At 37.9% G+C, this 27,114-nt stretch overlaps 1 protein-coding gene across 2 annotated transcripts in view; it reads left to right on the top strand.

Annotated features, from left to right (window-relative positions):
* Window positions 1–27,114, top strand: part of slc6a2 (solute carrier family 6 member 2) — a 57,687-nt gene that overhangs the window by 17,714 nt on the left and 12,859 nt on the right. For both annotated transcript variants that reach the window (XM_037534696.1, XM_017723981.2), the window contains exons 5-10: window positions 17,045–17,183; window positions 18,610–18,744; window positions 20,159–20,262; window positions 24,402–24,526; window positions 25,496–25,608; window positions 26,650–26,778. In XM_037534696.1, the coding sequence (XP_037390593.1) occupies window positions 17,045–17,183; window positions 18,610–18,744; window positions 20,159–20,262; window positions 24,402–24,526; window positions 25,496–25,608; window positions 26,650–26,778 (745 nt within the window). The remainder of the gene's footprint in view (window positions 1–17,044; window positions 17,184–18,609; window positions 18,745–20,158; window positions 20,263–24,401; window positions 24,527–25,495; window positions 25,609–26,649; window positions 26,779–27,114) is intronic.

The raw sequence follows: 27,114 nt of genomic DNA, 5'->3' as shown, positions 1-27,114 counted from the left end.
AGTCATGCCATGGAAAAAAAATACATTTTGGATCTCTAAGAACTTTGCAGTGGATGGTTCTTCAAATAAACATTTTTTGTAAACCTTTTTAACGTGGAAAGAACATGAGGACTGGGCAATATGACCATTTATTGTCACATTACAATATGACAGTTATTGTTATTACAATAAATAATACACCATAGTGCACTTTTCTGAGCACATGTTGTGGCTATTGTTAGTATTTAGAGAACACTGACCATGACAAAGAGAGCATTTTTTTTTTTAATCTTGTATCTGAATATGAATTTTTAGGGGGAATATTTCCCTTACAATGCCTTGCATGTACCTCTCCATCATAAAAACATCAGACATCAGGCAATGCATTCATAAGCCCTATTTAAAAAGTTTCTATGAGGGAACATTTAGAGGCGTTAAACTCTTCAGACTTCTGGTTCCAGTCACCACCACTATAAAACCTTCCAGGTCACTAAGTTCCTTTAGAACACAGCATCCACATGAAACCACTCAGAATGACTTTATTTAGATTTTAACCATTGAATACAGAAATGTAAAAAAGTGGTAACATTCCCTTTTAAGTGAAACAATATTATTACATTTCTAGTTAATTTTACATAATTGGGAAATTATATTCCTTCTGATGCTGGATCTTTTTTGTCTGTTCCAACTTATCAAACTATGATTTCATGCATCATGAAAAAGAATTGTGATATTGTATGCTTTTTGGAAAAACCCTGTAACTGTTATTCTCTTAGAATCTTTGAAGAAACAAAGACTTTTTTTCTGTCACCACTTTGAAGAACCTTTTATATACTTTGATTTTTAAGACCATATTCATGTTTGATTCATTAAACCTTCGATTTCTTTTTCCACACATTTTTGTCTCTCCTTGCTTCCCACTTGCCTACCTTTTATTTGGCCTCTGGTCTCATACACAATAAGGCTTTGAAGGGTGGTTTCCTCAGCTGTTCTGGCTGGCTGAGAGGATGTGGAAAGCTGTCATTTCCCTCTGGCACCCTGCTTCAAGCTTCTCTCTGTCTTTTGTAGCAGTCATTGGCCAACACTAACCCTAACATCAAGTCTGAACACACAAAACCCCAGGGCCCTCTCATTAGTGTAATCATCCACAGCAGGTGTCCTATACAGTGCAAACCAGATAGATGAGGCCTTTCAAGACAACCTAACCTAACCAACTCTTTAAAATAAAAGGTTCCTAAATGATTCTTGGCTTGGATGTGTGGTTCTAGGAAAACCTTTAATTGGTATCCACATTTTACTTAATGAACACAAGAAACAACCTAACATGCTAAAATATGCAAGTCACCCTGTAAACTCTGAAATAGTCATATAAAAGTCACAGGTGGCTCGGATTTAGTGAGACTTGTTTTTTTTGTTTTTTTTTAGATCATGTCATGCGTTAAAAAACTAACACTGATGTGGTGGTGGTGTGTTGCGCTGGTCTGAGTGGATCAGACACAGCAGAGCTACTGGAGTTTTTAAACACCTCGGTATCACTGCTGTCCTGTGTCCTGTGGCTTTTTAAAAAAAAAACATTGTCCTGTGGGCAGTGTCCTGTGATCACTGATGAAGTAGGGGATGACCTCTGATGAAATAGAGGAGATGAGTTATCGTCTCTGATTTTACATCTACCAAGGTGGACTGACAAGTTAGGAGTGTCTAATAGAGTGGACAGTGAGCGGACACAGTGTTTAAAAACTCCAGTAGCACTGCTGTGTCTGATCCACTCATACCAGCGCAACATGTCAGTGTTACTGCAGTGCTGAGGATGATACACCACCCAAATAGTACCTGCTCTGTAAAGGTCCATTGGGGTCCTGACCACTGAAGAACATGGTAAAAGGGGCTAACAAAGTATGCAGAGAAACAGATGGACTATTGTGTGTAACTGTAGAACTACAAATTGCACCTGTATAGTAAGTGGAACTGATGAAATGGACAAAGAGCGTAGAAACAAGGAGGTGGTCATAATGTTATGCCTGATCAGTGTATAGCAAGTAATGAAGAAATGTTGAGAAGTTTGTGCTTCGACAGTTACATTAGCATTGTCCTCCTTTTTGGATTTTAGTTTTGCTGTATGCTGTCCTTCACATGTCAACAAAGCCAAAACAGTAGAGCTACTGGTTGAAGATGAAACTGCATGTACTTTGAGCGTGTTTGGCTAACTGATTGAGTTCTTTTTCTCAAACAAAGAATGATTAGATAGGTCTGATAAAGCTGTTTGCAAAGATATTCATAGAAGACGATACCGTGCAGTTACCCTCTAGGAACAGGCAGCAATGGATAGAATCGGCAACCAAAAATTAAGGAAGCTGTTAACACAAAAGCCCATGTCACCACAAATTCTTCTGAAGTTGGTAATCAATCATGGCAGCCAGACAAAGCGTAGTGTGATGTTGTATGACAACCTCAAGAAAGGAAAAGTTTCATCAACTAGCTAACCACCCACAATTCTTTTCAGTGCATTGTTTTGCCAGTCAATCTATGTCCTTGGTGGGCAGAGAGTAATAGCTGTTGTCAAAAAGGGGACAAATAAAATCTCAATGGGGAGGTCTTCCAGACGCACATTAATCTTGGACTAAATCAAATTATAAGAAAGGATTTTCCAGTGGAAATCACTTTTAGTCTAGGACCAAAAATATATCTTATGAAGCAGGAATGCAAGCTAGATGCAAGTTAAATAATTGGCAGGAAATAAGTGATAGTAGTTTGATGGATGAAAAAAAACAGCTTAGACCTGTCTGCTGTATCCTACTGAAAGATTAATTGGCATATTGATTTTGATGAACTTACATTCTAGCAGGGTGGCACAGTGGCATGGTGGGTAGTGCTGTCGCCTCACAGCGAGGAGGTCCTGGGTTCGATTCCCCAGCCGGGTGACCAGGGGTCCTCTCTGTGTGGAGTTTGCATGTTCTCCCTGGGGTTCCTCCCACAGTCCAAAGACATGCAGTCAGGTTGATTGGACATGTTAAATTGCCCCTAGGTGTGAGTGTCTGCCCTGCGATGGACGGGCAACCTGTCCATGTGTCCAGGGTGTATCCTGCCTTCTGCCCAATGACTGCTTGGATAGACTCCAGCACCCCCCCATGACCCTGACCAAATGGATGGATAGTCAAAAGTGATGCAATTTATTGAGAGAAAGCTTGAAATCTAAGGATTTGCTACCTGCAAACCATATAATGATCTAGAATTCACAGCTGGAAAGAAACTCCACTCTAGACTCTGTTACTCTGTCAGTAATTCATACAATTGTTCTGATGGCTGGGGAAATAAAACATGTGTTACGCTTCAAATGAGATCAAGACAATGGCTGTAGTCCAAAGTATGTGGGAACAGCATTATTTTTATTTGGGAATGCCACCCACAAAATGGGTGACAGTTAAAAGGTTAATAGACCCTTAAATGAATGTAAGTTCAACTTAAGGTGAACATCTACAAAGCATCTACAGCAGGCTGTCCAGATACAGTGTGACCAAGGTTTTTGCTAAAACTCTACATCTAAGCAAAGAATCATTAGGGACCTTTATTTTTGAGTGTGTAGATGCTGGGCAGGTCTGACCCCAGTGGAAGTGAGTGCATTATAAGCATTCATTTGATTTTATCACTGACATTTAACTTGGTCTAACTTAATATTCAGTCACATTACAATTTCTTTTGGATGGGTGGTCAAACTATGGCATCTCTGTCTCACAATTCTTTCTATTTCAAACCTTTCTTTGTTTTGCCTGTATCGTTTCTTTTCCTGCATAAAAGATTGTGTATAAATGCCATTTCCAGCTGTGCATCACCTTCTTATATTTTGGTAATGACTGCACAGTTCTAACTAGAACACTGTACACACCACTAATGCCTGGGTTCAATGGATTCCTGTTTCTCTACCTATTGTTGGTTTTTATATTTTTCTTTTCAGTTTTAGGTTGGTGCTGTTTTGCCAATGTGTTTGTTCTCAGACTAGCTAATTTTTTGTAATGAGTTCAGACACAACAAGTGTTCTCTGTTATTTGATGGATGTTCACCAGACATTTTTGGCAAAATGCTCTAGCAGCTGCTTTTGGCTTAATGGGATAGAAAATAATTTAGGTAAACAGAGGGGAAATTTAAATGATGGCCATCAGTTCACATTAATTTTTGTTGCAGATCATACAGTGGCTACACAATATAGTTGGTTTATTTATGTTGCTATGTTTGGAAGCACTAGATGAGAGTTGAAGCTGTTTTTTCAGGTTCTTAAAGATTTCTCTGTCATCACAAAGAGCTTTGGCAAGTCAACACAAAATTTGAGTTTATAATTTTTTACTGGAGAGGCACTGCCAGATTTACTATGATGTAAGACATTTTCTCATTCTTAAACAAGGATTTATTAAACAAGGAACGTTTTGCCACTTGCACAATGTGAGGCCCTGCCATGCCTTCCTTCATCACATGTGCCAGTAGTGATTCATAACCTGACACAGTCTTTCACAAAATAACACCAGAACCACAGTAACCATAACTGGCTCTACGAAACCCTCTAACTGCTGTTAGGAGTAGGAGTACAGGAGTACACAAGGAGAAAGATGATGTGCATGAGAAGGATTTCTGATTGGCACATTTAAACGGCATTGCACATAAACTGGGCTTTTCTTTCCGTATCAAATCCAATGTTCCACAAAACCTTCTTCTCTGTAATAAAATCAGACTTGATTGCAAATTCCTTAAAAATTCGAAATGAAAGCAAAAGCAGCTTGCCATAGTAATTAGAACTTCAGCACATACATTGATTTTTTAATTGAATGGAAAAAATGACCACATTTGAAACTTTAATTCATGTCAGTAGAAAGTGTAACTGCAATTGAAATGAATTGGAAGACGGTTGGAATTCCTAGCCATGTTAAATGAAATTTTACCTGCTGAATTAAAAGTAAATGTTTAAGACTTTCTAATTTTTGTATACTTTAGATTTTTTGTATCAACAGCATTTCTTGACAAAGAAGCCTTGTTTCCACTTTTAATCAATTAATTGGCAGTCACACTGAGCTTCACTTGGTGTGTGTGTTTAACATATATGACCTTATCTTTTGATTCTTATCTTTTGATTGACTCTTATCTAGGACACAGGTGAAAACAGAGTATTGTTAGAAGAATATTAGTGGACTAATGTCTGCCACAGTGACGTTTGGAATAGTTCTTATTCACTATGCTACATATTTTGCATGGTGTAGCGCTGTTACCACCAAGTTTTGTTAATTGGACACTGCGATGTTTTCAACTTTGTTAGATCGTTACCAAAAGAAATGTGCCATCATGCATAGATCATGTTATTCCAGAATTAAAGTCGATTAAAAGTTAGAATTAGATGCTTTTTGTGTAGACAATAAAAGTTTAACCACTATGATGCAAAATGTAGATATTAGAGTAAGGCCCTTAGGATTTAAGAGCTTAATGTAGAGAATGTCTGAAGATGTCTAATCAGATACATTTACTGACCAGAGCTATAGATATCTTGGCCTGTGTAAGCGGAAATCCCTAGCTCTAGAGCCTGCAGATATGCACAATAATTCTGAGACTTTGTAATTGCTTTCCTGGCAAAGAATATATGTATTATTTGTGAAATTAGGTAATCAGATATGCTTGGCTTTTGACAGCGAAGTGAAAAGACTTCAGACAGGATAGAGAACACTAGGGAGGAAAAGCCGGCCAATGTGCCTGCCAGTCTTATGCAGTCATTCAATAATAGGGAATCTCGCTTAAACAAGTTTGATTTTCTGGCTCAGCCTCTTTCAAATGGCTGTAAGAGACAGTCATTGATTGGAGGAAAGAAAAGCTGCTTTTATCGCTGCCCATACAGAGCTCAGGAATATGCCTGTGTGAGTGCTTTCTGTGTGTGTGTGTGTGTGTGTGTGTGTGTGTGTGTGTGTGTGTGTGTGTGTGTGTGTGTGTGTGTGTGTGTGCGCGCATGTGAGGTTTACTGCAAGATAACCTTTGGCATAGGTAGGGTCCTCAGCTGTAAACTCTTATTGAGTGAACATGTTTTGTGTTTATTCTGTGGCCCTATATTGGCACTATAAATGCTATGTGATTAGATTACTTGCTGTGCTAGGTTGCTTGACAGGTGTTAATGCATGTGAGCTTAACCGTTTCAAATTGTTTATTTTTGGCTTTAGCAGGCTGAGCAACAAGAATCACAATGAGAATCTGGGTAATTCTCACTGTTGAATCAACCCACAGGCACAGTTGAGATATAATGGAATACAAGTATTAGTAACGCATATGCTGCATACAGCAATTAAGTATCTATATTCAGTCCAAGTCACATTTTGAAAATGCAGTAATCATAATACAGTTACTTTTTTCCATTTTTAAGAGATTGTTTTAAGAATACTTTCTCACTAAATAAAAACTAAATCATAAAAACACATCAAAGATTGTTTATTAACTATTGTGAAATCAGTTCCTGCTAAAGTGTGAGTACACTGAGAAAACAATGTGATCAGTTATTAATCTCAGCATTAATAAACTCTGCTAAAGTGTGAGCAGACAGATAAAACAATGTAATGATCAGTTATCAATCTCAGAATTACTAAACTTTGCTAAAGCTTGAGTAGATGGATAAAACAATGAGATGCTCAGTTATTAATCTGAGCATTAATGAACCACATGAATCAATTTAAAGAAAGATGTGGTTTCCTTCTGTATGACCAAATTAGCTCAGGAAAAACGGTCCTAGCAAAGTGAAAGCTCTTGCCCACAACAGGAAAATTCAACATTGTATTTAATTGGGCTCATTTAATGAAAATGAAATCATCATTGAATTATTTCACTATGTGTAGTTTAGCAGTGTAGTAGTGTAGTTTAGCCAGCTAGCTAGTTCAAAAATGCTGCTTGTAGGCCCAACTGTATCTATGTGTTCACCACACTTACAAATACCACAGTAGTTAACTTTCTCTTGCAAAAGTCAGAAAGCTGCCAGATACATTTTTACCATATCTGCTGTTTTCCTTGAAAATATTTTTGTCTGTGTTTGGTTGAGATGTGTTTGTCTGGCAGCAACATAGTGGTGCTGCTCTTCGTGTAGTTTTGTCAACAGAGATACATTTTATTTTAGGTTAAAAAAAACAGATTTGGTAGATTAGCTGGCTTGGCAACTATGTGATTATAGCTTTTATTGCACAAGGAACATTTTACATTAATACCTGCAGAACTTGGACTTCTGTGACCTTGTTTTATAATTTTACTTTTTCTCCATGCATCAAGAAGCCTGTTGGGCTCAGATGACATTTTTCTCTTTTCTTTTCTTTTTTCCCATTGTCTTTTTGAAAGAATTCCAATAATCCATCATGATTGGTACCACTTTTTAGTACTTTTCTGTACTCTCTAGTACCGATCTGTGCCTAGTTTTGTTTTTCAATATGTGAGTCCCAGTTTTTGATTAGTAGGTGCATTTGCTTCCAAATAGGTTGGCTTTTTTCCCACTCCCAGCATCATAGATTCTGATGTCCTGTATGGGGAGCAAATTAAAATATGGATAAAATATGTAAATTTATTTTTGTTTGCTAAGTTTAACTTATAAACTTAAACTAAGTTCACTTCTTCCACTCTTATTTACACTTAGAAAATTAACAAAACATGTCATTTGAACCAGGGTGTCCAAACTTTTTCAAACGATGGTATTTACATGATGGTATATACAGTGAGTTATGCAGCCAATTACATTCGTATTCAGTATGCGTTCTTTTACTCCTAGTCTTCATTTATGTTTTCTACAATCCCATTTCCAAAATCATTTAAAATGAATGATATCCAAATGATTTCATTAAAAATAGTACAACCACAACATATCAAATGTTGAAACTGAGATATTTAGTTTTGATTTTGAAAAATCTATGCCCATTTTAAATTTGACACCAACAATACGTCACAAAAAAGGCTAGTGATGGTGTGCAATGCTAAAAAAACCTGTTGGCTAATTGTCTTTCAGAATTAAAGATGGGGAGGGCTTCACCACTCTCTGTGAAAGACTGAGACTTTTCATCATCTATGGTACAACGTAACCTTAAAAGATTCAGAGAATCTGGAGAAATCTCTGTATGCAAGGGACAAGGTCAAAAAACAGTATTTGCTGCACATGATCTTTGAGTCCTCATGCAGCACTGCTTTAAAAACAGACATGATTCTGTAATGGAAATCACTGCATGGGCTCACAAACACTTCTGAACAGTTCATCACCGCCTCCAGAAATGCAAATTTTACATTTACGGCATTTGGCAGACGCTCTTATCCAGAGCGACTTACAGTTTGGTCATTTTACACAGGTAGGCGAAGGTGGTGTTAGGAGTCTTGCCTAAGGACTCTTATTGGTGTAGTGTGCTTACCCAGGTGGGGATTGAACCCCAGTCTACAGCGTACAAGGCAGAAGTGTTACCCACTACACTAACCAACCACATTAAAACTCTATTAAACTCTAAAAATGTAAACGCTAAAATGCAAAGAAACCTGTATATGAACAGGATCCAGAAATGCTGGCACCTTCTCTGGGCCCAAGATGATTTAAAATGAACTGATGCAAAGTAAACAACATTGTCCTGTGGGCCAATGAATCAAAATTTGGAATTCTTTTTGGACACTGTACTCCTGGCTATAGACCACTCAGCTTGTTATAAGTGCAGAGTTCAAAACATGTTTTTTGGAACACGTTGTTGGCATCAAATTCAAAATGGGCATATTTTTTGAAAAAAGTAAAAATAGAATTTCTCTGTTTCAACATTTGATATGTTGTCTTTGCACTGTTTTCAATTAAATATAGGGGTCAAATGATTTTCACATCATTGCATTCTGTTTTTATGTACGTTTTGCACAGTGTCCCAACATTTTTGGAAATGGGGTTCTGCTATCTCAGATGGGGCTCAGTAACATGGGCAGCCATGGCAGTAGTCCAGGCAATTTACCCAGTTAGAAACAGCAAAAGAGCCAAGCCTGAAAATTTTGGTCTGGTTTCAATCTCCATTTGTGATGTTGCCATGATGTCAGGAATACAGTAAGCTCTATATCACATTACGTTTAAATCAACATGTGCTCTGCATTCTTTATAGGCTCTTTATGTCACAATGTACAGTATCGCCTATTTTAATAACAGCACTTGATTTTGTACTTGTTAACACAGCTGTGTTCAATTTAACGCCTGTCCATGATGGATAGCTTCCATCAAAACATTACTTGCTGAGAACAGGAGACACTCACATTGACAATTACCCAACATGAGATTCAAATGATCAGTGATATTTGTCATTATATTCACGGTCTGCCTTTGTGAAAGAAATAGTTTAAAATAACATTCTGTCAGCTGTAATCACAACTTTTTACTTCAGAAAGAAAGTTCAGAGGCCTGAAGGGGGGGCATAGGAGAAGGTTCTTGCATAAGCATAGTGATATCAAAGGAGGAGATCTGTGCAGAGAGTATGAGTGGATGTACTGAGATTAGAGGCTAGAGGTTAGGTCACAGACAATAGACCAAAGGTCACACTATGGGTCCATGGCACAGGTTACCTTGTGACGTAATCTGTATAATTACTGTAATGTGAGACATCACAGAAGTGTATCAAGCAGGCCCAGCCATGAGGGATGATCGTTTATCTCTAGAACCCAGAAGGGTCCTTGGGGCCCATCTCTTTGTCTTTATCAATTTCATCGCTCACTTCCTGTGGACCTCGCAGCTGTGCTTTGATCACTATCAGTACAAGACAAGCCTAGTCCCTTCTCAAGTTTATCATGTGCCACAGGCTTTCAAATGTGGCAAAAACCTCCTCTCTCAGAGGAGTGCACTAGAACCAAATCTACCTATCAGATCCAGATGGAGTGTTTTGTTATTATTGCTCGACATCATCAGTAGGAGGAAATGCATAACCCGCTGAATCGCTCACGCTTGGAGGATATATCTGCTAGTGCTGGGATGGGAAGAGAGAAGGAAAAAGCAATGGCAAATTGACACGCCTTCTCATTGACCACACAGATGTGATGGATATTTAAACCTTGGCTGTGGAAACTTTAGCCAAGACAGGTGAAGTCTGTTTCAGATTATGAAAGGGCAGTTTGCTCATATGCCATGGAGAAACCGATTTAGCAGTCCTGTAGAGTGGTTGCAGTCAGGCTGGTAAATCTTACAGGACAAAAGTACAGCTCTTCCAGGTTTCATCGATGATGTGCACTCACAATCAAAGCTCATGTCTTCTCAGCTAAGTTACCTCTTAAAGGCATACTCATTATTTCTGATGTTAGTTAGCTTAGACTAGCTGTTTTACAACCTCCTCAGGGTTACTTACAAATGTTCACATATCAGTTGCTAGCTTTTAACATTCAAGCAGTATTAAAATGTGACAAGAACGTAAAACCTGTCATCAACTGTAAAAGCCTAACACGAGTGTACACAGCTAATTACCCTGCTGAAGAAAACAGCACAAATTCCATGCTGGTCTAAGCTGGTTAATGTTGGTTTATGCTGGCCTAGTGCTGGTCTGTTGCTGGTTTAGCTGGTCACCCTGCATGGTTATTATGGTTGACTAGCAAACCAGCATCCAAAACGCAATATATGCTGTGTTTGCTAGTGCCAGCTTTGCGAGCCATTAACACAGAAGCTAGCTAACTTATCGCTGTTGTTGGAACAAAACCTTGTATCTCCATTTTTGTTGTTTTGCAGTTTTTGATTTTGATCCATTTGAAAATGCCTTTTGTCCACTACACTGTGTATGAATTTCATGATGAATGGACCAAAAGAAACGACCCAAAATTCTTTGGAAAAAAGTCTGATTACACTGACTTGCGTTAAAAGTAAAGCAGTTTTTTCCTTTTCCTGTAAAATGACCACTTTGGACATACAAAGTACTGTTTCAACAACAACAATATTCTTGTTGGGTTAAGTTCCCCAGTTATTTTGTTAGCTTTGCTAATTATTTTTTTCATTTCTAATGGAGCTAGCTGACATAGTTTGTGCATTTCTTCGTTTGCTACTTAGATACATTTTAGAACAAAATGTGCAATGCAAAAGAATGATCTGTTTAGCACATTTAAAGCACATCTGGAGTCAGTCATAATGCATGTTAACTTCCTTTAACTCTGTCCAGTGCTGGAAAGCCCCTCTAACATTCACTCTTATCTTTGCCCAAGAACTTCTTCTTTCTTTCTCTCTTGCCTTCTCCTGTTAAGTTTATTATTTTGGAAATGCCACCCATCTATGTAAACACATCTTATTGGAGAAGCCCATAACAATAGAAACAAGTGCAAGAAAAACCTTCATGCTGATGCTGAAATTAGTCACTTTAGTGTTTTCTCATAATATGTAATTATTATTTTATATAGTTTATTTAATTTGCTAAATTTCCTAATATCAAGGTTCGTAGTTTATCCTGATGCACCAAAATGACACTTTTGAATGTTGTTTACAAGCCAGCATGGCATTAAACATGTAGTGCTTATACAAGTCTGTGCATTATAATATCTTAGAAGACCAAGTGCAGCAAGGTATACCACATATGTCACACTCACTATTCAGCATTTTTGTATATTTTAGTTTGCATTATTTTTCAGCAAATGATTTTTACACTGTGTTCTTGTGCTTGTAAAGTAAATGCAGTTGTTTTCAGTATTTCACGCTGGAGGAAAGAAGACCCTTTAAGACCATATAGAGAACTGCAGAATGTAAGAAATGTACTGTTATTTTAGATGTGTTTTTATTTTGCAGGATAAGCTGACTTGTGCCAAGTAGTTTAACATTCAAGCAAGTTTAAAATGGTACAAGAAAATGAACATGCTGTGCTCGTTTGAGGACAAAATTTCTTGCACAAACTGCTTCCTGTTCAATCTTCTTAATTTGATATAGTTAGCAAGTACTACTAGCAGCAAATCAATAACAAGGAACAATTAAAATTGCACTACACTGCACTAAATCTTGAACCATAGGAGGGTGGGATACATTCTTCCACTCACTATGTAAACAAACCTTCACTAGCTCTGCTGTCATCAGTTAGCATCGTGGTCAGTTGCATTCCCATTTCAGACTCATTGATTTTTGTGATTTCTGGCAAAGAGCCATCTTCCATCTTCAAGACAAACTGTGCTGAGCTACTCAGTACTGCTCGGCACATAAACATCTAGCTAATTTATTGGTGCCTTTTGACAAGTTAGCTCTTTAACCAGCCTTTTATTTATTACTAATAAAACTCTCTGCCGCAGTTACCAACAACATGTAAAGTATCAGACAAACTACATTGTAGTGTTAGTTGCACTGCAGCAATTCTTATTCTGGAGATGCAGCTGGCAGTGCTGTCTTTTATATTATTTTTTACTTTCATTACAAAAAAAAAATATTTACATAATCCATTTACATAATAATTGGTTAATGCTGTTTTTTCTTTAATCATAATACACAGATCTTGCTGTATTTTAAGTGATCTCTATGACAGGTTGGGTTGCCCGGTCAAGCAAATATCACCAGCCTAGAGTTTGCTTAAAAGCCGAAGCAGAATAATATTTTTATTCAACTGCATTTTCAAACTAGCACAGGACTAACACAAACTAGGAGAACTGTGGACCTGGCAACCCTGACAGCACGTGGTCATGTAGAATTGCATGCAAGTGAAAGCTACATGACCACATATTTTGTAAACTGAGCTGTAAACTGGAAAATACAAGGAAACAGTATCCCATGTTCCTGATTCTAATGTCAGAAGGAAAAGCAGAAAACAGTATGTTTCTATAGTTTCTAAAGTGTTTATTACTTAAGAACAATGGCATTAAATTCTTTTTCTTTTACAGTTCTTAGGTTATCAGAATTGATAGCACCATTCTCAAAATTGATGCATTCATCAGCCCTTTTCTCACTTGGTGTGGGGCTGATATGTTTTTTTTTTTTTTTGCATTGACACACACAAAGTGAAATGCAGCAGGGAAAATATTTGTCACAGGAAAGGTGAGGCCCTATAGATCTCTCATACTTTTCATACTTTTGTATTTATGAAACCATAAAAATTCTTGAACCTTTGAAAGCTCCTCCACCTAGAACAGGAAAAGAACCTCAGGGAGGAGAATGGGTCCACAGGGCCTTATTGCTAAGCCATGATCTGCCAGATTGCTTGAGGACATTGATATGGGGGCTGGGTGTGTGTTGAAGAGAGTGTGTGTTTTGTCAGAGAATGAGAATTGAAGCCATAAAATATTGGATCAGGCCTCAGCAGACTCCCTGTACAGATAAAAACAAAGATGAGTTCCATGTAGGAGTCGAGACCTGCAGCACCCCAGTGTATTTCCCTTTTTTTCTTTTTTTTTTAACGCCCGCCACTACCCCCCCTCTTTGGAGGACCAGTTTTTCTTTATTACTGGTTTTACAAATTTCTTTCAGTATATACTGCCATCGTGTAGAGAGTGGGCAACAAACTGCAATCATACAAGCAAACAAAAAATTACAAGGGGGAATAAAGGAGGAAAAAAAAACAGAAAAAAATAGAAATTATAATATTTGTACCTTCAGAGAGTGAATAGAGCTTTAGCTATTTATAATACCAGCCATATATATTTATTTGTGTGTGTGTGTGTGTGTGTGTGTGTGTGTGTGTGTGTGTGTGTGTGTGTGTGTGTGCGCATTTGTGCATTTGGGTAGAGGCACCACAGACAGGTAGGTATAAAAGACGATGGAAGTTATGGTGGTTGTAGAATGTTGTTAAGTGTTGACCATGTTTTTTTCGTATTCGTATTCGTTTCTTTTTGAAAGATGCTGAGATTTTTTCCATTGATTGATGGTAATCTTTTTCCTTGTTTTCCAGTTTGTCAGAATAGTCTTTTTAGCGATGGTTAGTGCCACCACAAGTGTTCTGTTTTCTTCCTTGTTTGGATGGACTGATGATGTGTCACCGAACAGATGGGGATGGGGAGATGAGTTGTTTTAACAGTGGAGTTAGTTGATTTCTAACAAGTTGCCATAAGTTCATGACTGGTGTGCAGTACCACAAGGCATGTATGTAATTGTCAGGAGTGTTTAGAGAACAGTGTATACAGATTTCAGAGTCTATTATTCCCATTTATAGAGCCTTTTCCCAGTGTAGTGTACTTTGTGAATTACCTTTAATTATATGTGCAGAGGTTAGTATTGTTAGTCATGATAAATGTGTTTTCCAGAATGTTTGTCCAGAGGTCGGTAGAGGAAGTAACCGAAAGATCTTCTTCCCGCTTTTTACTTGGTACATAAATTGTTTGGTCTAACTCAGATAGGAATTTATAAATTTTAGATGTTTTTTTTTTTGAGGAAAAGAAATTAGGAATTTCTGAAGTTCAGAAAGTTTAGGAATTCTGAAATTAGTGGACTTAGGTCTAGTATATCTTTTTTTATTTAAAATTTTTGAGTTTAATATGGATCTAAGCTGATGATATTCCAGAAACTGGTTACTCTCAATGCCGTATACCTGGGTTAGATGTGAAATGGTTACAAAGTTTTAATTCTGTAGAATGGGATGTAAGTGTGTAATACCTTGGTGGCAGGAAAGGCAAGGTTGTGCCATATGGGTGAGTGTTTGGAGGATGAAATTATAGTGTTAGTGATCTTGTGCAGTTTCCACCAAGCTGTCAGTGTTGATGCTATCATTGGGTTTTTGAAACAGGAGTGGCGTTTGAGTGTTGTGCTAATGAATGGTAAATCTGAGAGTTGTATTTCAGTACTTGAAGCTTGTTCTACTGCTCTCCATAATTTATTAGGCTACCCCAGTGTATTTCCAAAATTGCTAGCAGTGTTTCAAGAGTCCAGCTTCTGGTGATTATCTGATCATTGCTATTGAAAGTAAAATGTAAGTAAATTAGCACTTGCAAACAATTTGAAATCCAACAGAGGCATTTCCAGATACCCTCATAAAAATGTGCAAAATATATAAAATAGAGACCTATAATGCATACATACACTCTTAATAAGACACTTTTCTTTGGAGCTAGTTGTTTTGAATTGGCAAGGCCAACGTTCTTTTCTTATTGATTCTGAGGAAAATTCTGACACGACTGTCTTGTTTATTTGCTGATTGTAAAAAGAGTTTGATTGGATGTAAATAGTGAGATTTACTTGGACAGCAAGTGACTTTCACCTGTAATTACCCAATGTCTGAACTTCCCCCTATGTAGACATTGGCAATGTATTCTGGACTGTTGGCTTGATGCAGAATGAAGTAACTGTGTATGGAGCAGGATTCTCTTTAAACAGGTAGATGAGATGTTACAGTTCACTCTGGGCTGCTGCCATTATCAATGAAATTGAGTTACAGCATGACTAAAAAATCAGTGAAATAGTTCCAAAGGCTATGATCAATCTTCAGAGAAACATATGCACTTGCAGTTTTTTCCCACACTTTCCCATTCCCATCTCTTTGGTAGAGACTTATCTTCATCTTATCTGTATGTAAACCTTCCATCCAGACCACTGCTGACTCAGCTGTGTCATCTGTTTTTTCTGTTTTTGCCAATTATGAAAGGTTTGTATGTTGTGGTGTACGCATCATAACTTAGTCAAAGTCTGTTGGGGGCAATAGACTGTCTGAACTTTTGTAGGTTGTTGATTATTTCTCTTCACTTCTGTCTAGAAATGATGTATAATACAAATACAGATTACTCAAATATTTGTTCAAATGTGTTAATCTTATTAGCTGTCTGTTTTTTGGGGCACCAGGAACCATGATTATTTCTGGCCATGCTAGACCTCCTGGCCATGCATGTCAAAAATGTGGGAAAAAAGCACCTACAGCTCTACAGTGATGCTAATTTCAGGTTGTGCACCTATGGGATTCTAGTAATATTTAGTTAGTGCTATTAGTGCTAATTATATATTTACCTTGTTGCATGATTGCAGTGACTCCTTTAGTAAAGATCTGTGACATAGCGCTGCCACTGTTCTCCATTCTAACAACTGACTGAAACGGACTGACATTGAAACTGACTGGATAGACAGTCAGTGATGTATAAAGAACTTTTAAATAGCCTAGAATGATGTTTTTTTTTTCTCTCAAAGTTGGTCCCACCTACTGTGATTGGTTGATTCTTAATCAGGTTAATCATCAGTGATTTGGGAACGAACTGACTTATTTGCATTCATAAGTGCTTGGCTTGTTTTCTGATATGTTTAATCTGCAGTGAGAAACTGTCAAACACTAAAAGTCAGTTTCTTGTTCACCAACTTTCTTAAATGGCGCAACAGTTATATTCAGACAGCATTTAAGGGACCTGATAAATGAGAACCTGATAAATGAGAAGCTGACTGCAGCCTTGTAAGAAATTGAATGTTGAGAGACATTTTACAAGAAACTATTTTACTTTTGCAAAAAGGTTTCCTGCTGGAGACAGGAAAAAAGCAGCTATAGCTGAGCTAAAGCTTAAAGCAAAGCAAAGTAAGTAACAGATTTACAGCCAAAATGGTAAAATGGACATAACATGTTGTGGTTTCCAAGGTGGTTTGATATTTGTTCAAAGGACAAAATGGCTCTTCTTAACATTTGGGTTGCTGACCCCTGGGTTAGGCCTTCAAACCAGCTCCTGAACAAACAACATGAAATGCAACCATTCGAACAGCTTGCTTGTCCGTATCTACCTAGTTATCATGGATAGAGATAGGACAATTTTCTGTTGATTGTTTCTAGAATGCTTTCTTTTGTTTCCAACCAAAACTTAACAAAGAAATAACAGTAGTAGTACAGTACTTGCAGAGTGTAAATCCAATAAGCCTGATAATTCTATTTAATAAAAATGCCAGTTTAATAGTTTTTCCAGAAGCTTTGCATTATGTGGAACCAAAAATTGTTCTTCACACTCTCACAATCTCTTTCACAAAAATTATTATATAAAGAACCATCCACTAAAAAGGAACCGTCCATTTTTTAGCAAAGCAAAAATGGTTCTTCTGTGGCATCATGCCAAGAGGTAAGAATAGTATAAGGTAGAGTTCAAGGATAATTCACATACATTATCACATTAACTTTGACATCACAGACTCTAATAAGACTGAAATACAAACGCATATATTTTTTATTGACAGACGTGAAGTGCTGCACTTCCATGAGAGTCAAGGGATTCATGACCTCAAAGAACCTCGCTGGCAACTCACCCTTTGCCTTGTGGTGGTGGTGTTCATTCTCTACTTCAGTCTGTGGAAGGGTGTTAAATCCTCTGGAAAGGTATGGAAATCCTAAATGTATTGGTACTAATTTTCATCATTCATCTAAACTATGTTGTTTATGCTTATTTATTAAAAATACTAATCAGAAAACAGAGTGTCAACAGAAAATACCTGTATAAAATATAATATGTAATATATACACTGCAAAACTACACCTGTTCTCAAGTTTATAGTTATTTAGAATATGCATTATGGATATCACAGCTGCTTACAGGAGTCAAATACATTCACTGACCACTTTATTAGGAACACCTGAACATCCCCTCATTCATAAAGTTATTTAATCAGCTTATCAGGTAGCAGTTGGACAGTGCATAAAATCATGCAGATACAGGCCAACAGCTTCAGGTAATGTTCACATAAACTATCAGAAAGTGGGACAAATGTGATCTCAGTGATTTGGACGGTGGCATGACTGTTGTTGCCAAAATGGCTGTTTTGAGTAATTCTATAATTGCTGATCTCCTGGGATTTTCACACACAAAGTTTGCTCAGAATGGTGCTGGAAAGAAAGAACATCCAGTGAGTGGCAGTTCTCCGGAAGGAAATGCCTTGTTGATGAGAGAGGACAACGGAGAATGACCTGACTGGCTTGAGCTGACAGAATGGCTACAGTAGCTCAGATAACCACTCTGTACTATTATGCTGAGCATAGAAGTATCTCAGAATGCAAAACACATCAAACTTTGAGGAGAATGAGCTACAAGAGCAGAAGACCACGTTGGGTTCCACTTCTGTCAGCCAAGACCAAAAAGTTGAGGCTTCAGTAGGCATAGGATCACCAAAACAAGGCAGTTGAAGATTGGAAAAACATAGCCTGGTCTGAAGAATCTGCTGAGGCACACAGATGGTAGGGTCAGAATTTGACGCCAACAGCATGAATCCTTGGATTCAACCTGCCTTGTATCATCAGTCCAGGCTGGTGGAGGCGATGTAATGGGGTGGGGAATGTTTTCCAGGCACACTTTGGGACTCTTATTGTTGCTGACCCTGTGCATCCTGTCATGGCCACAGTTTACCAACTTCTAATGGCTACCTCCTGCATGATAATGCACCATGTCACAAAGAAGAAGTCATCTCAAACTGGTTTTATTAACATGACAGTAAGTTCAGTGTTCTTCAGTGGCCTTCCCAGTCCCACACCTTTGGGATGTGGTATAAAGGGAAATTCATAGCAAGAAACTGCACCTCAAAAATCTCTAAAATCTCAGAATCTCAATTGAATGTTTCCAACATCTTGTGGAATCCATGCATCAAATAATTGTTTTGAGTGCAAAGGGAGGCTCCACCCAATATTAGTAAAGTGTTCCTATAAAAAGTGTTTGATGAGTGTAAGTTTAGATACAGATAAAGTAATGGTGTGTATCAATAATGAAGTTTCTATTTAATCTCATTCTACTCCATTTGTATGTACATGTGTGCAGGTGGTTTACATCACTGCCACCATGCCCTACATTGTGCTGCTGGTGTTGCTGATTCGAGGCATCACTCTACCTGGTGCTCTGAATGGAATCCGTGCGTATCTCCACATTGACCTAAAGAAGCTCAACAGCCCTGAAGTGAGTCAGTTTGACTTTATTTTAAAATAACCTGTAAATTGACAATTAAACATGATGTGAATGTTATCATTACTTTTCTAGTATATATATATATATATATATATATATATATATATATATATATATATATATATATATATGTGGGTGGGTGTGTGTGTGTGTATAGTTATAGTGTATGTAATATGTATAGTGTGTATATGTGCTATCCTGGGCTCAGCAAGGATATTGGAGACAGGAGAAACATTTGCAACAGCCATTTCTTTATTTTCCACCCCACAAACACAAACAAATCAAACAAAACCTAAACAGATTCTAAGCTGGCCTCTTTTCAGTGGCTTCAAACAAGACTTTTCAGTACTTTTCTTACTCAAGTTTCCCAGCTCTTCACTCTATCACTGCTGCTGTTTGTCCCTTTCTCTCTTTGTTCTCTATCTGCTCTTTTAAACGTGCCCATGCTGCCATGCCAGATCAGCATCAGCTGGCTCTCATTAAGGGCAGCTTGATCTCCTGAGCTGAGATGGACAGAGATCTTGCTGCTCTGGCCACCAATGTAACCAATGTTGCCAACATGAGGCAAGTTAAAACAACCAGAGGCAGTGCCCAGGAGGCGGGGCTCAGGACTTGCACCCCGTCCTCCACTCCCTCACAGATTTCACCTTCTCCCCATTGTCTTTATGGGGTTTTGTCTGAGCTCGGAGTTGCTCTCACAGCCGTCTTTGGGGCCCAGATGACTGGCGCATGTCATAATAGTATGTGGCACTGACTTGGTGGTGATGTGTTACACTGTTACAAGTGGACCAGATACAGCATTGCTGCAGGAGTATTTAAACATTGTGTCCACTCACTGTGCACTCTATTACCTTGCATTCACACCGGCAGCGGTGCAGCATGACAAGGCAGCCAGAGGTCATTCATTTTCAATGAATTTCTGGCGACAAGAGGAGGCTTCTCCTTCTGGGTCGCGGGGACAGTTATCAAAAAGATCATTACCATGTTCTGCATATTCTACTTACCTAACTCACCAGCTATGTAGGTTTTAGCCTATGCCTGGAAGTAAGACAGCTCATCTATATTCCCAGGAAAGTTGAACAGGGTAATGTTTTGTTTACATCTTGGCATTGGGAGAAATGTTTTTTTGCCTTATAGCCATGTTCTGTGCCTTAATTGGTTTAAAGCTGACAGTACCCTGCTGACAGCAACATACAGGCTCTAGCAGTGTAACAGGCAGTGTGGTTTTTAGGGGTTTAACACAAATTATACATCCACAAAAGGGCTACTGTACACCAGCAAGGTGAAAATAGACAGTAACTGTTTTTATCAAAGTGGTCAGTGAGTGCATTTTATTATGTCCATATGTACTGCATGGTTTCCTATCACTCTTTGCAGTACAGAATGTATGTTTTGTGTGTTGCAGGTGTGGATTGAAGCTGCCACTCAGATTTTCTACTCTCTGGGGGCAGGTTTTGGAGTCCTTATCGCCTTTGCCAGCTACAATAAATTTGAAAATAACTGCTACAGGTAAGACAGGGCTTTGATACAAAGCATAGGGTTTGGATATCATGGCCTCCATCACCAGTGCTGTGGTGTAATGAGAAGCTTAGTCAGTCTCATGCACACCTTTCTGGTTTGTTAAAAGCACCATAGTGCAAGTAAATGATAGCTATCTCCAGGTTTCTCCTTGGAGCTGTTGCCTAATTAAATTCAGAGCTACAGCTGCTGCCAGATTTCTGCTCACATTGAGCCAATAGCATCTCTGCTTTGTGTCATTTTCCAAAGAGCATGTCAGACAGAAGGAGCCCCAAGCCTCTGCCACTGCCTAGCTGATAAGAGCAATTGTGTTGTTGTTAGGTGCATGTGTCCTAATAAAGACTAGGTTTCTGTGGCAAGTATCAAGGTTGACCAGCTTAAACACTGAAAATGTCAATACATTTTTCAATATTAAAGCCTATAATAACATGGTATATTAAAGCATTTTGCAATTTTAGGTAAAACAGTAAGACAGTAACAAAACTATATATATATATATATATAGTAGCTCACAAAAGTGAGTACACCCCTCACATTTCTGCAAATATTTTATTATATCTTTTCATGGGACAACACTATAGAAATGAAACTGGGATATATCTTAAAGTAGTCAATGTACAGCTTGTATAGCAGTATAGATTTACTGTCCTTTGAAAATAACTCAACACACAGCCATTAATGTCTAAATAGCTGGCAACATGTCCAAATTGTGCTCAAAGTGGCAATATTTTATGTGACCACCATTATTATCTAGCACTGCCTTAACCCTCTTGGGCATGGAATTCCTGTTCAGTTCCTCCATGATGACATCACAGAGCTGGTGGATGTTAGACGCTTTGAGCTCTTCCTTCTTCCACTTGAGCATATGACGCTGAACATGTTGGACCCTGGCGAGGCGTGTTCTAAGTGTCCTGGAAAACCGCTGTATGACCTTGGCCATCATGTTCAGTTTCAGGGTGTTAGCAATCTTCATATAGCCGAGGCTTTATCTTTGTGGAGAGCAGCGATTCTATTTCTCACATCCTCAGAGAGTTCTTTTTTACCTAGAACAATAAATTTAACAGCCTTGCTCCCCATTCACACCACACCATGAATTCACACCATGAATTCACATTGATATATATATATATATATATATATACACACACACACACATCTCTGACTAGATTAAAGTAGAAGGATTTGTAAGTGGTGTACTCTGATAATGAGCTCTAGGATTGGCCAAAATGGCTGATCTTAAATATCAAAACAATCAAAAAAATCCCCTGTCATACATTAAGTTTCAGATTATACTCTCTATCCTGGAAACATGATTTTAAGAGCTTTGAGCACAATGTTGTTCATTTTGGCCCTATTTCAGACAGTGAAATTAAAAATCACCATATCCACATGAAGGTTGTCCAAGGTCGTCTTGTGAGGCACGTAAACAGTGTGGGATCAAGCTCTCTGCCCCAGTGACGGCTCGATGGGGCAATTAAACATGGGATCTCACACAGTGGCCGGAAGGGTCCCGCTCCTCATTAACCTTATTCAGCCCTTATTCGACAAACAATGGCCTGGCACTGGCCATGAATCCACACTAGCGGAAGAGCGAAATCTCCTTGTCTTTGGATAACATGATGTAATGCTGCTCACAGCCAAGACCTGCTTTCAATAAAAATGTCATTTTGGATTTATCGTCCTGTTTCGGAAACATCAGAGAGCTGGTGAAAGAGTACATGCGTCATACACATTTGAAAGACTTTAACTGGACATGGTTTAGGTCTGTTTTTGTTGTAACAAATGTCATAGATTATATATTTGAAGGAATGATAGATAGTGGTACTGTCGTCACTGTCTTAAATTATGTCCTTTCACCTTGACGTAAACACTGTGTAAGTTTATTAAGTGCACCTGTGTAATTGCTGTGTCTCCTTTGGCCGTCAGAACATGAATTTGCCCAAGCGCAAATTCTACAAGATGCTGGATGCAGGGCTGTTCCACCATGTGGAAACGACAGTGTTGCACATTTATTGCGAAATGAACAGCAACAGTTTACAGCAACAGTCTTAAACAGCCCTTTCTAACTCATCCCAAACATGGTGCAGCAGGGTTGAGATCATGTGATTGGGAACGCTACTGATGTAATGAAAATGCTTTAAGGTTATTGAAACCATTCACTGATACGTGCCTTGTGACATGGCACATTATCACGCTAGATAATGCACCATGTTTATCACTCAAGTGGATAAACTGATGCCATGAAGGGATGAACTTGATTAGCAGCAGTGATGAGCGAGTTACTATCACAAAGTGGTAATTACTTTTCTCAAACTGTAATAAGATTACTTTGTTTTAAATCCTTTACTTCACTCATATGCAAGTGGAAAATAGAGTAGTTTATTTAGAAAATATTTCATTTAAAAAAAAACAGCCAGTCACAGTAAATATCACTTTGAACAAGACTAAATTGAAAAAGATTAAAATTATAAAAGGCTGATAAGAAAGGCTTAAAAACCTTCAACAGAAACAGTCCAGAAACAGCAGCCTTAAAATAATATCTTCATGAATTTAATGTAAAGCTAATCCTAGGAAAATCATCTGGTTTTGAGTCCACCTTACCCTGAGACTAAGACAACATCAAGTGCAAATGATGTTGAGACCAAGAAAAGAATGAAACAATGAAATGACATGCAACAGTACCTCCAACACTTTCATATTAGCATGATCAGGCACTTTGACAGCTGTCGCAGGTTGTACATGCATGCACAAATTATGATGGTCAGCATGGATAATCCATACACTAAACATGGCTCCATGGACTCTTGTTACTTGCTCAAAATGTGGATCATTCCAACAACATGATGTTAAATTAACTTGAATTTAGCCAACTACCTTTTTCCACTCCTGAACGGAGAGGTTTGGGTGCTCTTGTGCCCATTGGAGAGGTGCTGTCTTATTCTTCTCTGACATCAGCCCTCAACAAAGTCCAATATGTGTTATGTGCTGAGATGACATTCTGCAAAAAAAGAATGGCTTCATGTGAGTCAGAGGAAGCTTCACCCTCTTTGTACTGGTGGTTTTGTATGATTGGAGAAGACCTACCTAGTGAGTAGAATGTATGAAAAGCCCAGAATGACCTAGAACTGGCAGTACTATCACCAACTATCATGCCACATTCAAAATCATGAACATCATTCATTATACCCATTCCAATGAGCCAGCGATGCTTAGGGCCCATAACATACCAAAAGTGAGGAGCTGTCTTTACTTTTGTCCTCGTTTTTTCTGTATTTAGTATGTAGTATGTAATCTTGCAGGACATAATTTTGATGAAGTTTGGAGACATGTTGTTAAAATATTGGTGCTGGATTATGGCAAGATCCACTGCAAACAAGCTTTAAAATACCCAGCTATTCCTCTACTACTCTTGTGAACACAAGCAAAACAAGCTAAGTTGCAAAACACTATTGTTAGTTAACATTAATTCTTTAAAAAATTATATTTCAGGACCACTGCTCGATAATTTAGTTTTGCACTGCTGTGAAAAGCAGAAGCCACATACAGCCACTGCTATCCTTACTTTTATCACTAGCCCACAGATATCATCTAAAGCTAGTAGTAGTAAACCATTTTTCCCTTGCAAGAGGTTACGTTTCTTGTTTATTATGTTTTTTGGGGGACTTTATTAGCCATGCTAATGTTCACTACATCCATAGGCTAATGACAGGTTGTTGCCCTTCAGGCAGTGCACCTTCAACTCTCTACTTTGAGTGCTGGCTCTACAAGGCATTGGATGAGTTTAGAAACCAGTCAGTTTGTTCCCACCCATATTTATCTCATAATTTCTCATAGATGTTGCAACACATTCTCGTCACATCACATCTGGCCCTGCAAGACTAAGTAGTATGTAAGTTTAAATAATGTAAAAAATGTAAATAAATATGCATGAGTGGACCTTCAGAAAAAGTAATAAAACACAATAAAAATGTGTAAAAATACATTATTTTAAAATAGGAGTGCAGCTCCAGGCTTAAGTCACTTTGTAGTCACTGCTATGTGATGAAAACTAGCACAGATCCAAAACCCACAATTTTTAATGAGAACATAGACACTGACATGCATTGTATTGTTGATTTGTGCTCTTGCAGGGATGCCATCCTGACCAGCACTATCAACTGCGTCACCAGTTTCTTCTCAGGGTTCGCCATCTTCTCAGTGCTGGGTTACATGGCCCATGAGCATGGTGTCAGCATTAAGGAAGTGGCCACTGAAGGTATGTGTAGTGTACTATCCTCTTTCATCTCATCATCAGTTTTTATTATATTTCAGACACAGCTTGAAGAAGAATGAAGGATTTTTTTTATTATTACCTTATAATGGTGCAAGGTTTCTGTACAAGTCAGTGGTCTGCATTATATTTTGGCTGCCATGCATTTCGTCAATAATTGAATATATTTCATGGGCATTTACAGAACTGTGCAAAAGTCAGTAAACTTAATTTATTTAATTTCCGGTCCAAACAGCCAAGTTATTAATTTGTCTGGAGATATTTCTAAGAAGAGTAGTTGTTGGATAATCTACTTGCATAAGGAAGGATAAAATAAAAAGAATGTAAGTAAAAAAGCTGAGGTTTCCAAACCTGGAATTTAAAAATGATTAAAAGAAACAGAGAAAATGGAACTCCTAACAACTGCACAAGATCTAGACCACCAAAACCTTTAACATTGGATAAACAGCTCTTATAAAAATGTCATCTTCAAGCTTTCATCAGAGACAGGAGAAAATCAAGCTCTACTTTGCCTCAGATCTGAAAAATCCACAAGTGTAGCTCTTAGGAAGCTATTCACAAAAATAAAGAGGCTACTGGTGCTCTTAAAACAATGGGCTGACCACCCCATAGACAGACGTCAACACTGAATGTGTTTGGGATTACCTGGATCCAGAAACTTTGAAGGTGTGAGAAAATATCCCTCCAGATTTCTTTCAAAAACCTGAAAAGAATGGAAGCTGTACTAAAGGCAAAGTGTAGACTCACTGAGTATTGAAAGATTTGATATAATGTTTTTTCTTTTTCCTGATGCTGATAAACGAATGACTTGATACTCATATCTAAACGGTTTTGAAAGGCTGTTTTGATTAAATATATAAAGGGTGGTCTGTGTGTGTGTGTGTGTGTGTGTGTGTGTGTGTGTGTGTGTGTGTGTGTGTGTGTGTGTGTGTGTGTGTGTGTGTGTTCTTGCAGGGGCTGGTCTAGTGTTCATTATCTACCCAGAGGCCATTTCCACTCTTCCTGGCTCCACTTTCTTTGCCATATTCTTCTTCATCATGCTCCTGACCCTCGGCATCGACAGTTCTGTGAGTGAACACATAATAATGATCTATAATTATTGTGTGTAGCTTGTGGTTTGTAATCAAGCGTGAAGAACTGCTGCAGTTGTGCAGTGTGTGTGGGATTCTTGAATGTTCCCTTTTGGAAAGGCTGTCTTCTTTCTTTCATCTGACACTTCTCTCGTTTTGGCTTTCTCTAATTTGTCATCAAATATATTCAATTTTACTAACACATCTCTGGTGTATTTGGACTATTAGACTGTATTCCATCAAGTCTGTCATTCATCAGTTAATGAACATAAGAGATGGACGAACTCAAGCTCGGCATGGATGGGTATAGAAATAGGACCCAGATATTATTTTATAATAATAAATTGACTATAAAATCTTACATTAACACACGCAGATAATGTTAAGGAATTATCTGATGAAAAAAATCCAAATTTTTCTCTTACACTACATGTAGTCTATCAGCCAAAACATGTTTGGTATCCAAATTTTGCTTCATTAGCTCAGTGCTAGAACGACTAACATCACCAACAAACACTAAAAGTTAGTAGTCACCCAGGTGTTTTGTTCATATTTATAGTCATATTGTAGCCTAAACTACACCAACCTAAGGTCTGTATGACTTTAATAAAGACCTGGTTGTGGTTTGAGAGATTGAGGGAAGTTTTAGGGCTGTCTTTACAGAAATGATTTGGATGACTATTGCCTTCATGTGTTTGTTAGCACCATACTTTCATACCACACTAAAATACAGAAGCAAAATTTGGATGCCAAACATGCCTTGAATGACTACATCTGGGGTAAGTGGAAAATTGTGTTTAAGTTTTTTGCTGACCCATTCCTTTAACTACAAAATGCCTAGAAATCAAGCATTTCTCAAAAACACTAACATGGCAGAACACTAGTACGTGATTTTGTGACAATTCTAGAAATATAGCAAATTTAGAACTTCTGAAGAAAATTTAGCATAAGAAACACACTTGCACTCTTTCTCATTCACATTATTCCAATATTATGTACACAAACACACATACTCATTCTTCTGTCATTTCTGTTCAGATGGGTGGAATGGAAGCAGTCATCACTGGACTCACAGACGACTTCAAAATCCTCAGGAGGAACAGGAAATTGTTCACCTTCGTCACCGCATTTGGAACCTTTCTGGTTGCCTTATTGTGCATTACCAAAGTATGTTTCATTCTCTTACTTAACATTTTGAAAATCAGCAAACCATTCAGTAATTAAACATTAAGAAGTTAATTTTTTTACAAATTAATAGTATTAGCAATATCTACAGTTTTAAAAAAAGTTCTGTAAAAGTTCCTGGCTTGGATGTGTGATTCTAGAAAAAAGCTTTTCATTTGTAAAGAAGCTCTACATTATGGACTGCTCTTTAACCCTTTACATGGCCATGGGCCCAGCCTGTGGAGCCGAAGTTTTAATTACACAATTCTATAACATAAGAATAACTCTACTTATTTGCACTGAATTCCCTTTAGTTAATTATTAATAAGCCTTAGTGTG

The sequence above is a fragment of the Pygocentrus nattereri genome, chromosome 25 (genome assembly GCF_015220715.1).
Source record: "Pygocentrus nattereri isolate fPygNat1 chromosome 25, fPygNat1.pri, whole genome shotgun sequence".
NCBI lineage: Eukaryota > Metazoa > Chordata > Actinopteri > Characiformes > Serrasalmidae > Pygocentrus > Pygocentrus nattereri.
The sequence above is the reverse complement of the archived record's forward strand: the minus strand, read 5'-3'. Positions and strand labels throughout refer to the sequence as shown.